The following is a 16,122-nucleotide window of genomic DNA, read 5'->3' as shown; positions in this document are numbered from 1 at the left end:
GGCTTATTTGGTTTAGATACTGTGACGATGATATAGCAGTCATTTTCTTCATACTTCCCATTAGTAAGCAAGCCTTATGATACAGAGAGAACTAGATTCTGATCCTATTGACAGTAAGAAACTGGGAGTCATTCCAGTGAAAGAACATAGGTTGTACAGGAATAAAATTTTTATGCAAATAAAATCATAATACTATTATTTCATGGCAATTACGTAAGTAGCTTATTACTTCACAAAGCAGTCATAATGTTTGTATATGACAATAAAACCATAAACTCATGCTAAAATTTTAGCTGATGTAAATCAGCAGATCTTTGAGAAGCATGAATCACTGTCTTTTTGTGGTACTCAAGAACAGTGGATCAGATCTTGAATTTCCTTTTGTCCTGGTATTGCAAACTGTCCATTTGACTGTTTTCTGTTTATTCCATTATCCTGTTTGATTTGCATATATTCTATTTTATGTAGGTAAGACAGCTTCTCCACTGAAGATACTCTGCACTGAAGAAGGAATAAGGCTTCAGTGTTTCTTGAAGTACTACAATGAAGAAATGAAAGTCAGCTGGTCTCACAGGTAGGTGAGAATATTTTTTCAAGTTCATGTGTACATTCAAATTTATCTGAGAAAATTATAGTCTTTAAGATTTACTATATACTATGCTGTGGCATTCATTTAGGAAGTGGAGCACTTTAGTGAATTTTTTTCCAGCATCTTATGTTCCCTTTTCACATAGTACATATGGTAAATGAAATATTAATAGACAGTTCTGTAATGTCCAGAAAAGAAGAATCAGCAGTATTTCAACCTCTTATTCAACACCAGACTGTTTGTCTTCCACTATATCTAGTTAGTTCAAAGATAGTAAAATACTGGAGCATAGTTTTCTGCTCAGGGTTGCCCTTTTCTATAAATAGATGAAATTTCTCTTCCAGGAGTAGGTGAACACCAAACATCTACTCTCACCAGCCTGTACCAAGAAAGCAAATCCTGAATGAAACAACACCTCCCCCCCAAAAAAAATAACAAACAACACAACAATTTTCAATATATAGTCTTATATAACCCCAAATATTTTAATTCTATTCATTTTCTTTGAAAATATATTCAATGACACAGGGAGGAGGGGCAAGAAGTACCGAATATTTTGAGAATAGCCCTCAGAGCTGAGAATATGACTAGAAATGAGCTGGGAAATTCCAGATACTTTTCCAATCTCTTCTGTTACATTAATGTTAGCCTTTGGAGGTACTCTTTATATATCTGTGTATTTACAGTTAAATGTATGTTCAAATACTTTGCTATGTTAGGCCTTCATTTTGTGAAACTGCAGGTAGGGCTTTGAACGATTTTAAAACTCTTCAAGTTTTTTCAACTTTCACATTCCTTGATGACCTCCAAAGATGACACACAGTGTTCTGACCAGGACAGGAAGAGGCTGGTTTGGCTGCACATTGTCTTAGTCAATTAGGAATGTAAGAAAAGTGTCAGTGATCATCAGGTTCAGGGAGCTCAAGCAGGCTTCCACAAGGGTACTCAGCTGTACTCATAATTCAAGCTTTGTATTCAGCAGGTTCTGCTCCTTCTTTCAGTAAATGTGATATTTGTATGAAGGAAAGGTGAAGAAAAATATCTTTTTGCCTTTGCCTTCTACTGTATCTGCTTGAATTTTAAAGGGGATGTTCCATTCCACCATCCACTTCCTAGCAATGTAAAACTAGAGAATGTTCCATAGCAAATAGGGAAACAATCAGCACAGATATTTGTATTTGCTGTCTCCCTCCCCCCCCCACATACTAATATTCCAGATTTTATGGTAAACCTTACATGTTGATCATCCTGAAGATCATTAAACACAGATTTTGAACAAATAACATTTCAATTATTTCATTAAATACTATGATTAGAAGCTAGAGTTGTTATTAAAAGCTAAAACAAAAACAAAGACTGAAACCAACCAACCAACCAGCATCCTCCAGACTCACCAAACCTTCTTGCTTTTTCAAATGGAATTGTCAAGAATTACTCCCGGAGAAAAGAAAGGCTAGATAATTCCTTTTATTTTTTTAACTATTGTCTGCATATCCCAAAACATAGCATGCAAATTTCCAGCTAACTTTGAATTATACTGCTTTGAATTAACTTTGAATTAACTATACTGCTTTGCAGGAAACATAAGTCATAAAGCCAGTATGCATTATCCACTCATGGCATGGTGGGGAATGTAGTATTTTGTAATAAATAGCAGTTTCCATCCAAGTATCTACCCTGGTACATTGAACTCAATGTAGTTCTCTTACAGAAAGGGAAATAGTAAAAATTCCTTTTCCTCGTCAAACAAGCTATGAAGCCACATCAGCCCTGTCTATGCAAATAAATTAACTCATTAAAGAGAAGCAAATGCTTACTTTAATCTCAAGCATATATATATATGAGCATATATAGATATAGATATATATATATATGAAAATAAATATCCAGCTAAAGATGCTTGGGAGGAAGATAGTAGAGAAAAATTTCTTTAGTTTATGAGGGAAAGAAGAAACTTCTTTGCAAACCATTGAAAATAGCTTGGTTTGCATGCTCTCCCTAGATAGCTTCTTCTATTTCCATTTTTCCATTATTCAGAACAGATTATGGACCAGAAGAACCACTAATCTGAATCAACAGAGCATTTCTTATATTCTTAATTTAGGAAGTGATGATAAGTCAATTGAATGCTACTGTGTTTTTTTTTTTTTTTAAGACATGTTTATTAATTATCTGCAATTAGAACATTTGCTTCTTGTCTTGTTCTTAACAACAAATGAACAAACAAAGGTATATTTTGACTTGATGTGAGGATAATAAATTATATGCAAGTCTTCCATGGATTTCTTAATTAGTTTTTGAAGTTAATGGAAGGCAAAGATCTTTTGTTCCTGTTCTATTTCATACCCATGCTAGAAAGAAAAGAATCTCCTGTGAAATTGCTCTCATTAGTTGCATTTTATTTGTAATTTAGAAACAGTGTGTTATCCTTTGTAATTTTTTATAGATGGTCTCCTACAGAGAATATCCATGAAAATAATGTTCAAACCCATTTCTATTCATTCAAGGGAATCTAAGATTTCTTCTGGTGAAAAGATGAAGATTGGAGGTGGAGAGAATTTTGCCTGGCTGCAGATAACTGAACCCACTGAAAAGGATAAAGGGAACTACACCTTTGAAATCTTCGGTGACAAGGAATCCTTCAAACGAACACTTGATCTGTCCGGGCAAGGTATATTTATAAGACCCATAATTTTTGGATTAAATCCACTTCATGGATTAGATAGAATTAATCAGGAGTAAACAGAGCAATGTAGTAAAAATGGAAAACCTTTGGTCAAAACCAGATGCAATTTAGTTGCATAACTGGTATGATCTTTTTAGTCTCTTATCTGTTTTTACCACTAGCACTGTTGGGTTCCAGAGGTTTGGTTTTCCATTTTGGTACTGTGTAACAATGTTTTTAAAACAGCTTTAGTATGGGTATGTGTTTAAATGCTTATACTGAGCCCCATATGCAAGTGATGTTCACGTACAATAATTCTGTCAACTGCTTTGTTACAGCTTTTGATGATGCCTATGCAGAATTCCAGAGACTCAAGTAAGTGCTACAATTTTTGCATTTTAATGCTATAGCAACAATCTTAATTTACAGAAAAAATATTTATTAATAATGCTATTAATAACATTATGTATGTCTCTTCCTCTCCTCAACAATTTTAGGGCAGCTGCTTTTGCTGAGAAGAGTAAGTTTATTTTACATTTTATCAAAGATGATCAAAGATGTTCTACAATCTAGTCTAGTATTCTCTTTAAGGCATCTATCATTATATGTTGGAATAGCTTTCAGAGTTCTGAAGTTGCAGAAATCTCCTGTTACTGAGGAATAGTGCAATAATAGTAACCATTTGTGGGTTTGCACTTGATGTGCATTTTACGCATTTTGCAATGCTCCTCTGTCTGTTTTTGTCTTCAGAGTTTTAGTGAGGTGTGAGCTTCTGGGTGTCACACAAGGAGGTGTTGGCTCTGAAACCAAATAATTGTATTGGGATCTACCCATTGAGCAAAAAATAACATGCTAATGTCTGTGGAGTACAATGGATGCTAAGAGAGAGATAGTGGGGAAGCTTGTTACTGTTAGGGACTGCATGAATTCTGGTACATTGATATTAAGTTCCCTGATAATGAAAAGATGTTTCTACCCACAAACAAAGTGGCAAAATAGATTTTTCTCTAATCTTACATACCACCAAGTTGCTAAAAGCATCTTCTTTGCTTTGGTGCTCAAAGCTCCAGCTGTCAAACTTGGAAGCAGCTTCAGGGATGTTAAGTGTATCAGTTTAGAACTCCATAGCACAACCTCTGCTAAAAATCTGAGAAGATTATAAAATACATAAATAGGAAATAACACAAAATATTGCAAAAATTGTATTATTTTACATTTCATTAACCAAGCGTTACAGATGTTTGTTTTTAAGATAAGCCCAACTACAGCTGTGATTGATATGTCACTAAGTTATAAAATCATGAAGAAATAAGTAATTTTGAGTTCTAAACGTCACATAATCCACATATTTTTTCTTTAACTCCTAGATCGTGGTAAAGTCATTGGTGGCTTGCCTGATGTTGTTACTATAATGGACGGGAAGGTAAGGACTGTTTTTGTCAATTTGTTGACTGGTGAGATATTTGCTTTAATGGTGGAAAGGGGAGGAACACAGATGATTTTGCAGAAGCTGAGAGAAAAAGGAGGAGAATTTAAACCACCTAATGGTGGTTATTTAATTGAGGCACATGCAAGTCATAAGTGAGAATGTGTACCATAAGCTGTCTACATAGTCAGGGGAGGCAGAGTCTAGTTCAGTTCTCAGGTAGGCAAGGTCAGCCTCCTGGTGCTAGTCTTTTGTGATGATTATGTAGAGACTCTGAGTTAACTGCATACTCCAGTCTGGGCTGGATTTCAGCTCTGTGTGCTGATCAGAACAGTTCAAGGGCCCACTCCTTCCCTGTAGTAGAAACTGACAGAGGAGGAGACAGCCACTCTCTGAGACCCAGTGTAAAACAAAGAAAACCTAGGTCCCATTCTCCAGCAGGCCAGTCATAGAGCCTTATGTGTGGTAAGAGCAAAGCAGGGTAAAGAACCTACCTGGTCCAATGGATTAAACTCTTTCCTCTACATAAGTTTTGGCAGATAGCCCCACTTCAATGTATAATTACATGAGATTGAAGGCCAGTGAACACGTGTTTTTTTGACATCAGTAACTAAACACCCAGATACAAAGTCAAAATGGGTAAATATTCCCAAAGTCCCCTCCTAGGTCAGCTTGTCTGGTGGAGATGAAATTTCACATCTGGAGGTGTCCCTCACTGGGGTTTTTGTCATGGTGGAGTGGGATCTCATGCAACCTGAGCCCAAATTCTCTAGACAGCAAGATGAGAAAAGACTATTAGTCTGAGCTGCTATCAGTACTTACAAGTACAAGAAAGCTCTGGGGTTTAGTCTCTCCATCCTTGGGGGTGAATTCTAGGCTTCAGACACCCAAGTCTTCAGTCCAGAAAAATCCATTTCATCCTTTCCACACTGCTTTCTCCTGAAACGAGCCTGTTTCTACTGTGTGCTCTGTCCTTCCCTATGGGGAGAAACTAGGTCTCCTCAGCCTAGACAGAAAAATCTCTGAAAGAGAATGGGGGGAAAGGACAAAAATCTGCATCATTGTGCATGGTGCAGAGGAGGTAATGACTATCCAGCACTTCTCACAGCACAAGAACTAGGGTGTGCCTAATTTAATGGTCACTACAATTGAAAGGAAGTAGTTTTTCAAGTGTTTCATAGTTAATTTGTTCCTTAGTACCTTAGGCCAAAATAGATTTGGGTCCAAAGAAAGAAAACAGGCAATGTCATGAAGAGTCTAGCAGAGGCTATTAAACACATTTGTCTCAATACAGCTCATGCTTATAACTAGTTTATAACCCACCAAATTGTGGAAAGTAGGAAGGGAGCAGTATTCATTCTCATTTTTGTATGCTTTCTCAAGTAGTTTCTTTTGACTTCTAAAAGAGCTAGATGGACTTTTATTCTGACTGTAGCAGATTAGCTTGTGAGCCAATGTGACTCATACCATCTGCTGGCTATTGAGAACATATTGATCAGGGTGTTTACGTCTCTTGTGTGATGTGCATCTTCAGAGACTACAGCTGTGTTGTTCTATGTGGAAATTGTCCTTATTGCCAGAGAAAGTGGTTGGAGGATCAAGTGAGCCTTGCACTGGATACTGAAAGCTGCCCAACTTTGGACAAAACTGACATGATTTCCTTCTTGGCCTATTCCTTCCTTTGTCTCTATTGAGTATTCACATGAGGTGCCTTCTTACTGTAGTAGACAAAAGCACCTCACAGTAAGAGAGATAATCTGTTAGGAGGTTAGGTATAAACCACTTGATGACCAACATCTTAAAACAATCTGCTAGGAAAGAGCCTGGCAACATCATCCCACCCCAACTGCATGTACATACTAGCTGCAGTTTCCTCATACAAAATCATGCCCTAAAAAGCTCGACCTCAAATCAGGGAAATGCCACATAGCAAGTTTCCAGAAGTAGAAGGGTTCAAAGAAGGCCTAACCATGTGGGGATTAAATAACTGAATGTGTGAAGGGAAAACCTCTGATTCCTGAAATCAAGCAAAACAAAATGGACCTGAAGGAAGTGAAATTTTAAAATCATCTCTACATTAAATATGAACAGCTACCATGCAAGATTCATGTAAGTACAAGAGAGAAGTAGCTACACACATGCGCGCATGTACACACACACACACACACATACAGAATAGAGAATTTTCCCCATACAATGGAATGGTCTATCTGTGCAAATGTATGAACACAAGACAAAGCTTTACTAGTGCTTCTTAAGAGGGTATAAATGATTTTAGGTCACATCTATAATTTAGTAAATTAGAGCAGGCCCAAATGATTTAAAATGACTGTGGAAAATATCTGCTCTCTGGCAAGCTTTTAATATTAACATATTAAGACTTGATTAATGAATTAATTATTAATTGCTCTTAAATGAGATCACTTTTGAAGGCAATAGTTATGAAATGCTGCCTGAGTTACAGAAAGGACAGTAAGATTTAAACTTGCTGTTTGCCATCAGATTTAGTTGATTTCCCAACATTTTATTTTCATCTTTGCATCATTACTCCTTTAAATATTTTATAGTAAAGCCAGTTCCCATAGCCATTAGTTAACTGTAGATCCTACATGAAGGCATTCCTTTAAGGGTACTCGCACACTTAGGTTGTCACCAGGTTGCACCCAGAGCATGTAAATCTTCCTTCAATGGTCCTCTCTGATTTTGGAGGCATGTAGTATGTAGAACTGCTTCTACTTGGGAATGTACGGTACTTTTGATTACTTAAAATTTCTGCCTGTTTTTTTTTTTCCTCTTCTTTTTTTTTCTCCCCCCCCCCCCCCCCCCGAGTTATGTATCGTATCTTTTCAGAATTCAAGAAAAATAATGCACAGAAACGTGCACATGTGTGCACAGATGGGCTTTCTCTCCTCCCTCTAGATTAGAATTCTGTGGAACCTGAAGGGTAATGTTGAAGGGAGGGAATATAAAGAAGCATTCTGACACATTTTTTGGTATTTATTTTTTAACACATATGGGAAATTATGCTGATTTAAATGATATAGGCTAGAATTCTGGGCAGAATGATATTCAAGCAAAAGTGAACAAAGTAGGTAGTTATCAATGCACCTTCTCAAATGATTCTTAAACCTATTCTATCATCATTTTACCTAAATACATAAAATTTACCTACATATACATACAGTGATAAAAATAGGTTTAGCGGTAACTCCATATAAATTTGGAAGAACGACCATCAGAATTTTGTGGGCTTCTTCAGTCTTTTTTCAGTCCTTGGAAAATACATGAACTTCCAGGATGGCCTACTAGGTCTTTTCAGCTCTTCTATTAATACACTGTACATGCATGCAACACTTTTACAACCTTTATGAATTATTTAGTCTTCATAAAATATTTCCATTTTATGAGTCAGCAGCATTTGGAATCAACGACCAGTGATTCATGTTATGTACTATTTTTTAAGTGATGTTTTTTATCATCTCAAGCAATAACCTCAGGAGGCCTAGGTCAGAAAAGATTTGCTCAGTTCTCCTTGGTGCGTACAAGGAACCTTCAAGGATGTTTTTAAACCTATCATTGCCTGAACATCATGTCAAACTAATGGGTTGCCAGGAGTTTCCTGCAGGCAGGACTGCATTGACAGTCCAACTTACCATCTTCAGGATCTGTTACCCTGGGGCTATTACTGCTTCACAGTCACTGGTAAGATGGTAGAAAGACTGAAAGGAAGTAAAAAAAAAAAAAAAAAAAAAGCAACAAACAAACCAGGAACTCTACTTTTCAGTCCTCAGAAACATGATATCTGTCTTACTTTAATTAACTAGGAATAAGAAATGCCTGAAAGCAATACTGAGAATACTGTTAAACAAATCTCCCAAATCCTTAAAACTATTTCTCTTCTTTTTTTTTTTTTTCTCTTTTTTTTTCTCTCTCTCTCTCTTTTTTTTTTTTTTTTTTTTTTTCCCTCCATCAGACTCTGAATCTGACCTGTACTGTGTTTGGAAACCCTGACCCAGAAGTGGTTTGGTTCAAGAATGACAAGGCCCTTGAACTTAATGAGCACTATGTGGTTTCACTGGAACAAGGAAAATATGCCAGTTTAACAATCAAGGGAGTGACCTCAGAAGACTCAGGCAAATTTAGCATTCATGTCAAGAACAAATATGGTGGGGAAACAGTGGATGTCACTGTAAGTGTGTACAGACATGGTGAAAAAATGCCTGAAGTTAAACCTGGCCAGCTTGCAAAACCTAGACCAATACCACCATCAGAAATTAGTTCTTAGAACCTGAGAGCAAGACAAAATCCAATAAATAACACGCGTAACTACATTTGACAACCAAAATAGCATACATGAGCTGTAGCTGAGGTATTCCCCCACATAACTAATTGGTACTCTCCAAAGGCAAACTGAGCTTTTAGGAGTTTTGCTTTAGGGAAGTAGTTGTGCTACAGAGCTGTGCAATGTGCAATGATCTTATTATAAATCCATGTAATAGGGTGGGACTTGCAAGTAACAAAAAGTCAATTTCCTGCCAGAAGTTTCCATGTGCAATGATAGATTGCATAAACCCACAGTAAAACTCCATTTCCACTCCCCCACTCCCCACTCCTCTGAAAAGTAAACAAACCAAACAATCTGCCCCCTGCCCCAAAAAAAAAACCAACAAAAAAACAACAACCAATCCAGCACGCTCTTGAGAACATTGACAACAAATGTCCCATCAATAAATGTAGTGAACTGCAGTTAGACACATGTTCAGAAATGATTCCTGCTTTGCTACACACACAGTCCCCTTGGCTTTGAAGTCTCTGATTGCATAAATTTAGTGGATAGTCCCTATTTAGTAATGAAATTGTTATTTTATAGTGTGAATTTATCTTTAGTGGAGTTTAATAGAGTTTTACAGATGTTCACTGTTTACGCCTTGAAGCATAGGTTACATGGTTGTATTTTGTTTTTCTTGCATTGTGCTAATAAAACTTTAAAAGTCACCTTTGCTACTCACTGCTCCAAATCACACCTAACTAGTTTTGTTTACTCTTTCATTGTTTAATTATTGCTTATTGCACAATTTCACAGCTGGTAGCGTGCAGACAATCGACTTTCAATAAAGAATGCAAATTATGGTTAATCACAGTCACTGGGTGGCACTTACAATATTAATTTCACTCTTTACAATACAGGTCAAGATGCAAGATCAAATTGGTACCAAAAGACATGTATACAACTCAGTCACTTAGGATAATTATGTCTTTGATTCTCCTCTATACAAAATGAACAAAACTCTTCCATTGGTGGAGTAATGTTCTGCCAGGCAAAGCTTTAACTATACACGCTTCATGAAATCTTCAAGTAGAATGGGCTTCAGTGAGATTACTCACATATCTTTCATACACAGCAGATGACTACAGCACTGTTTTTTGTTTTTAGAACATGTTCTCTATTAAGTACAAGTGTGTTTATCTGCTTAGATGTACCTTTGTAATTTGCTAAACAGCTTCCAGAAAATTCCCCAGTGGCACTGGAGAGCCTGGATGAAAGTGTTTGGTGCAAATGTTAGGTCTGTAAATTTTGTTTGGGGTCATGCCTGAATGCCAGAGCTTAGGTATGAAAATATGGAAATAATTCTCCTGGTTTGTTTGTTTTATTTTTGTTTGTTTACTCCAGCAGACAAGCTGAAAAAAAACCACAATTCCAGAGTAAATTTAACCTCAGGGATTTTTTTTTTTCTTTTTTTTCCCCCCCACTTTTTTCTCATCTGAGTGACATAGAAATTCCATTTTTTGTCTGGCAAATAAATACTTCACTTGATTCAAACATATATTATTGTTGAGGCAGATTGAACAGCAGAGGAAATGAGAAGCTAATTTTCAGACTGTCAGAGCTAGTAGGTTGGAGCACTCATATGGGAGACAGGAGAGCAATATTTAGTCATTCCCCTTCCAACTCTTCTCAGTCCATGGGGATCTGAACTTCTCTCTCTGAACATCAAGGGTAGTGCATGAATCCCCATTCTTCCCTGTATTTGGAAGTGCTGCTTCTCCCACTTATTCATCCTTTGTCACTTTGTATAACTAAGGTAAACAGGAATTACATTAAACATTGATATATGCTTATTTTGGGTGGAAAAAAACAACTGTGCTTATGGAACCAACATGACCAGTTGTACAATCATGGTTTGGGTTGGAAGGGACCTTAAAGATCATTTAATTCCCACTCCCCTACCATGGGCAGGGACACCTCCCACTACATGAGTCATTTATTCGGACAAGTGTCTGGCAGGGTTAAACACTCAAAAACATGGCATTACTGAAAGGTATTTTAATTAAGAGATTTTAGAACACGAAGCAAAGTGATGAATTATCTTCCAAATATCTATCAAAACAAGAAAATATTTTTTGTATGAACCTGCTATCATAAGAACTTCAGCAAATCTTTCAATAAAATATTTCAAATTCTTTTTCTTTTCCATCCTAATTTAGTAGTTAAGGCCTTTAAGGTTTTCAAAATCTTTCTATTGCAGGCTCACAAAGCATCAGAGCCAGTCTCTGTAGCATACAAAGTGAGTATCAGCAAGAATTTAATATTATTCTTATCTCCTTCTACAGTACACAGGTTAATTTTAGCTGAGACTATCAAATTATTGCATGTTATGGCAGATTTTCAGAGGTATCCTTGGACACAGGAGACAAGGTTAGCCTCATCTCAGTTATACCTTTAGATGGCCTTCTTAGTTAAGCAAGCCTCACTTATTTCCCTTCAGGCAAAAAGAAATAATTTATTATGACACTTAATCCTCTGCTGAAGTACAGAAATTATCATTCACAGAAACAGTGTATTCAAAAGGCTAAGGACTTCTTATAAACTGTGCAACATTTTCCAGTGTTCAATGTACCTTTGATTCGCTTGTACACATTTAAAAACCTTGTTATTGGTGCTAGGAAATTAATCAGGTTAACTCTGTTAAAAAAGGGACTACCTTTTCAGAGTGACTGTGCATCTAGCTGCCCAGTGGGGCTATATAACCGGATGGATATCAGAGGGACAAAGAGGATGCTCTGGTAATTGTCAGATGGAATTCATGATGAGGCACATTAGCATTTGCACACACCCATCACAGACTTGGTGTCAGCATTAGTTTAGTTAATAAACACTTTGAAAGAGGAAGAGAAGAAAGTAAGATTTTCTGGGGAGGGTCTGACGTCAATGAGCCTACCCCCACCTAGGCAAACGGGGATCTCATTTATACTCAATATGAATCTCTCCTGTTATTTTTACAAATTCAGAGGCCCATTACAGTGAATTAGCTATTTGTTACCCTTAAGAAGAAATGCTTCTGTTAGAATGATTTTCTGTCACTCTGGTGAGTTTTGTGTTGTCTGAGATTCATGTTGCACTCTTCTAGGCAGTGCTAGCGTGGAGCATCGCTGGCTTGTCACGGGAGGCAGATAAGATGTCAGCCAGTTGTCTTGATGGGCCCAAAACCGTGGCTGTGTCTGTCATGTTGGCATTCTGCTACAAGCCTGGCAAGGCTGCCTTTTCTCTGAGCACCTGCTTCCTTTGAATCAGCTTTGATATGTTACTGTTTATTTGCTTGAAAACAAGTTCTGTGAAAATTCCTCCCAAGGCCAATTTACAGGTGCTTTTTATGAGAAAAAGTGTATTTTATTTTTTTTATTTTTTTTTATATGACAGTATTTGCCTCCAGTGTAAATCTTTCCCCAGCCCATAATGTTCACTTGCATCCCAAAGTTCAAAAATTTATGCATACTACATTAATCTGCTCTTGTATGGAGACAGAGGTTCAGTGATAATAGCACCCTAAGTGCTGTTAACGCACAGACAGTTTCTAAAGGAAACTTTGAAATATAATAAAGCACTTTATTTTCAGTTTAGTAGAAATGAGAATCAAACCTCTAGATGGCACCAGAAGAACAAGATAAAAACGAACAGGTCTTAAAAAATTCTGCCAGCTATAGCATATCCATCTTTTTGATGCAAATACATCACTTAGGGAATGGGAGATTATTAAAAGCATTACACTTATGCCAGTGACAAGGACAGGTCCAGCAAATGACTGTTTCCCGGAAACAGCAGGTGATGCTGCCTCTTAATCTGCACATGATACACATTAAGAGGGTAAGCACGCCTTTGTAAAATATTGCAAGATATTGCAGTATTACAGCAAGTTCCTTCTTAAGATGTGAAAACTATAGCATATCAACTGTATTGACATGGGGAGATACGAATTCAAGCCCTAAAGGTAAACCTCTTGGACAAAGCAACCTCCACTGTTTCTAATATTGTGAGGCCCTTTGCCCTACACTTTTTGTTCAGTCTTTATAGAGGGATGATTCCATTTGAAATTAGCAGAAGGACTGGGAGCAGACAGTGCAAGATCTGGCGCCCAGCACTGCCACTGCAAGATTCAGTGATGTTAGGACCTGTAAGAAACTACTAGTAGCCTTCCATATTAATATTTCTTCCTTCATTGGAATGTGCAGTAACTCAGTACTGGCTTTGTCCTTGGATATTAGCTCAAGGTTTATCAGATTGTTACATTTTAAAAATAGCGCACTTGACCTCACCTCATTTCCTTTACGAACATTTGAACTTTGTGTGGGTGCATTAAAGGACTGTTAAATTGTAATAAACTTGTCTAATTTTTTAAGTTAATGTAACTTCACTTTCTGTTATTGTTGCTCCTATCTTCCATTAATATTGTACATCTGAGCACCTGGTAGAAAAAAAGACACCCCACTGCAGTTAGTAGTAATATGCTTAATAGATGTAGCTGAAACCTTTCCCATGGTATCCTAAACAACCCAGCTGGGTTGTCCCATGCAGATTTCACCTGTCACCAGTGTCCCCCAACAGGGAATTTGCCCTCCACCCAGCCAAGAGCCTCTGTCGGAGGCCATTATCCATCCGATGACGGTGGTGCACACAGCATGTAGAAGAGAGGCAGACGGAAAGAGCTACAACTTCTGTTAAACACGGGGCCAATGTAGCTCTTTAACACGTTAAGTCATGGTAAAAAGGATGATCAAAATCTTAGTCTGCTGACTTAGTGACCTCCGCTGGACCATTTTGAATGAAGTGCACTAAAAGCCAGTCCAACAATCATAAATCAACCCAAAGCTAGCCCTCCTGATTGCAAGATAATGTGTGAAAAAGAACTCCACATAGTTGTGTGCCACTTTTGCTGTCTGGGAAAAAATGCCTTCCATATATGAAAATGGCAATCAGCCTCCTGCATGGTGCTTAATGGGAGGTAAAACACAAGACGACTCCCTGGCTGGGAGTTATGAGGCCACATGCAGATGTCTCCATCTGAGCTAATCACTGAAACTCCCTTCTTAGAAAATGGAGAGAAACAAGTACTAGTAGGGCACAAGTCATGCAATTCTAAAGTAGGTGTCTCAAATAATTGAGATGAATCATGTCTATTATTTCCACTGACTGCAAAGGGAGATCACTATTACCAGCTTGGATGGGAGACATCTACATGGCTGATGTTTGAATTTAGGTGTGATAAATTCTGCACCATGTTTCTCTAATTGAATTGGCTCTTTAGTCGAAAAATCTATTTACAGAGATGCTTCATAATAGCTGGAATTTTTGCCATGTGTTTACAGGCTGGCTTCCTCCAGCAGACTCTTGTATCTTGCAGTCTTTACTCCCTTCTCTGATTTTCATGTTATTTTGAAATCTCTGGGCAAGCCTTTGCAGACTTCCAGCTGCCGCTTGGTCCCAATTCATCATCGGCTCTCATGATTTGGCCTTTATCAAGACATTGTGTCAGGCCTTCCATTCTTTTAAATACGTAAGTCTTCGACCCAGGTTCAGAGTGACTGTGCTCGTGCTGTTAGTGTGGGATTTGTTTATGCCCTTGTTCCTCTCAGTGCCATCATTCTGTGGCAACATCTCAATCAGCAGAGGCTGTGAGCCTTTCATGGTCAATCAGTGCCCTTCTGCTAAGCCTATAAGATGTGACTTGTGCAGTTTCTCTGTCGAGCTGGCCAGGCACATCTTCTGGCTGGAGAAGCATGATTCCATGGGGCTCGTGTGCCAAACATCTTCCCCTGCGCTGAAGGCAGCTAAGCAACTGGTCAAAGCTCTGAATCCTCCTGGTCCTGGCTTTGACCTGGTCTGCTCTTGTCTTCTGTTTGTCTCTAGTTAGTTCCCTGTTATCTTTCTTTTCAACTATTACTCTCTAGACTTCATGGTTAGTTGATATTATCTGCATTTCTCTGTAATTCAGTCTGCTGTCTTTTGATACTGCCTTAATGCCAGCATCTAATTCAGAAAATAAAACAGTGCCAAGCTTGATTATCTAGTTCTTAGGCCAAACTCCTGTGCACATTAACTTCTTCTAGCATCCTGCCCCCAAAGTGTGACTTCATCAGAACTGCCCAATAGGGATAGTCCTTACCCACCCTAAGTCCAAAACTTTGCTAAGGTCAGTCTGAACAAATAAAAGTACTAGTTAATTAAGCTCAGTGCTGATGCCTTGGCACTGGTTAATTTACTAGCATAGTTTGTGACTGAAGTGTCCAAGTACCAGCAGCTGTATGAAATGTTTGGGTGATAGCATCGAGTCTTGGTGTCCTGTTAGTAAGTATGTAATTGAGTCAACGTGGCCTGCTGTTCTCAACCACTTTCAGCAAGAAAGCCCACCTTAATGAAATGTTTGGTTCAGTCATCTTTGTGTTTCTGTACTGTCCTGAACCCATCATTTCTAGATGCTGACCCGTTCCTCTTCATGATGCATTTTTATCACCATCCACTGATTGTCATACACTAATTTTGGGGTAACATGAGGGAAAACAAAAGTTATGATAAATTGGCATATTAGTACCTGAACTCTGTAATGCTGTACGCAGCACTTTGCAGGCCTAGACCCTAAGAGCTTCCTGTTTTTCGTAATTTGGATAGGCCTCCAACTTACATTCAGTGAACACTGGTAGCAGCTTTTGTTGCTAAAGGTTATGTTCTGACCTTTCAGGAGTAGGCTGGGCTCTCATGAGACATTTCTCCTTATCTTGGTGCTTACCTGAGCTGCTCCCGTCTGGTTGGCATTTATGGCAGGTAAATAGTCTCCCAGGTTGCCTCAGACAGGCCTTCATTCTTCAAGCGTGACATGTGGAGCCTTTTTAGGTTGCCGTCGGGTCTTAAACCTGCTTTTGTGTTCTCTTTAAATACAATCCTGTTTTACATGCACAGCTCTCCTTTTAATTGTTTCAGGTGGGTAAATTCCCATGGGTCTTACTCCTTTCAGGCTGAATCGTCTGAAGTGTGTGCTCCGTCCTGTTGCGATTGCCTGAAGTGTCCCATTACGCATCAGAGAGTGTATCTTGCAGACGTTGGTGTCCTGTAACATCAAGTCACCTGCATTGGAGCCCATTTAATTAACCACGATTTCTATTGTCAGTACT

The 16,122-nt window shown here is 38.1% G+C and overlaps 1 protein-coding gene across 2 annotated transcripts in view; it reads left to right on the top strand.

The window, feature by feature from the left end:
* Positions 1–9,675, top strand: part of MYOM2 (myomesin 2) — an 82,207-nt gene extending 72,532 nt beyond the window's left edge. For both annotated transcript variants that reach the window (XM_066994811.1, XM_048051734.2), the window contains exons 33-38: positions 469–574; positions 3,097–3,260; positions 3,593–3,629; positions 3,752–3,774; positions 4,622–4,677; positions 8,654–9,675. In XM_066994811.1, the coding sequence (XP_066850912.1) occupies positions 469–574; positions 3,097–3,260; positions 3,593–3,629; positions 3,752–3,774; positions 4,622–4,677; positions 8,654–8,965 (698 nt within the window). In that variant the 3' untranslated portion in view covers positions 8,966–9,675. The remainder of the gene's footprint in view (positions 1–468; positions 575–3,096; positions 3,261–3,592; positions 3,630–3,751; positions 3,775–4,621; positions 4,678–8,653) is intronic.
* The last annotated feature ends 6,447 nt before the right edge of the window (positions 9,676–16,122 follow it).

This window comes from Anser cygnoides, chromosome 3, assembly GCF_040182565.1.
Source record: "Anser cygnoides isolate HZ-2024a breed goose chromosome 3, Taihu_goose_T2T_genome, whole genome shotgun sequence".
In the NCBI taxonomy this organism is placed as follows: domain Eukaryota; kingdom Metazoa; phylum Chordata; class Aves; order Anseriformes; family Anatidae; genus Anser; species Anser cygnoides.
Note: the sequence above shows the minus strand (reverse complement) of the source record. Positions and strands in the feature narration are given on the sequence as shown.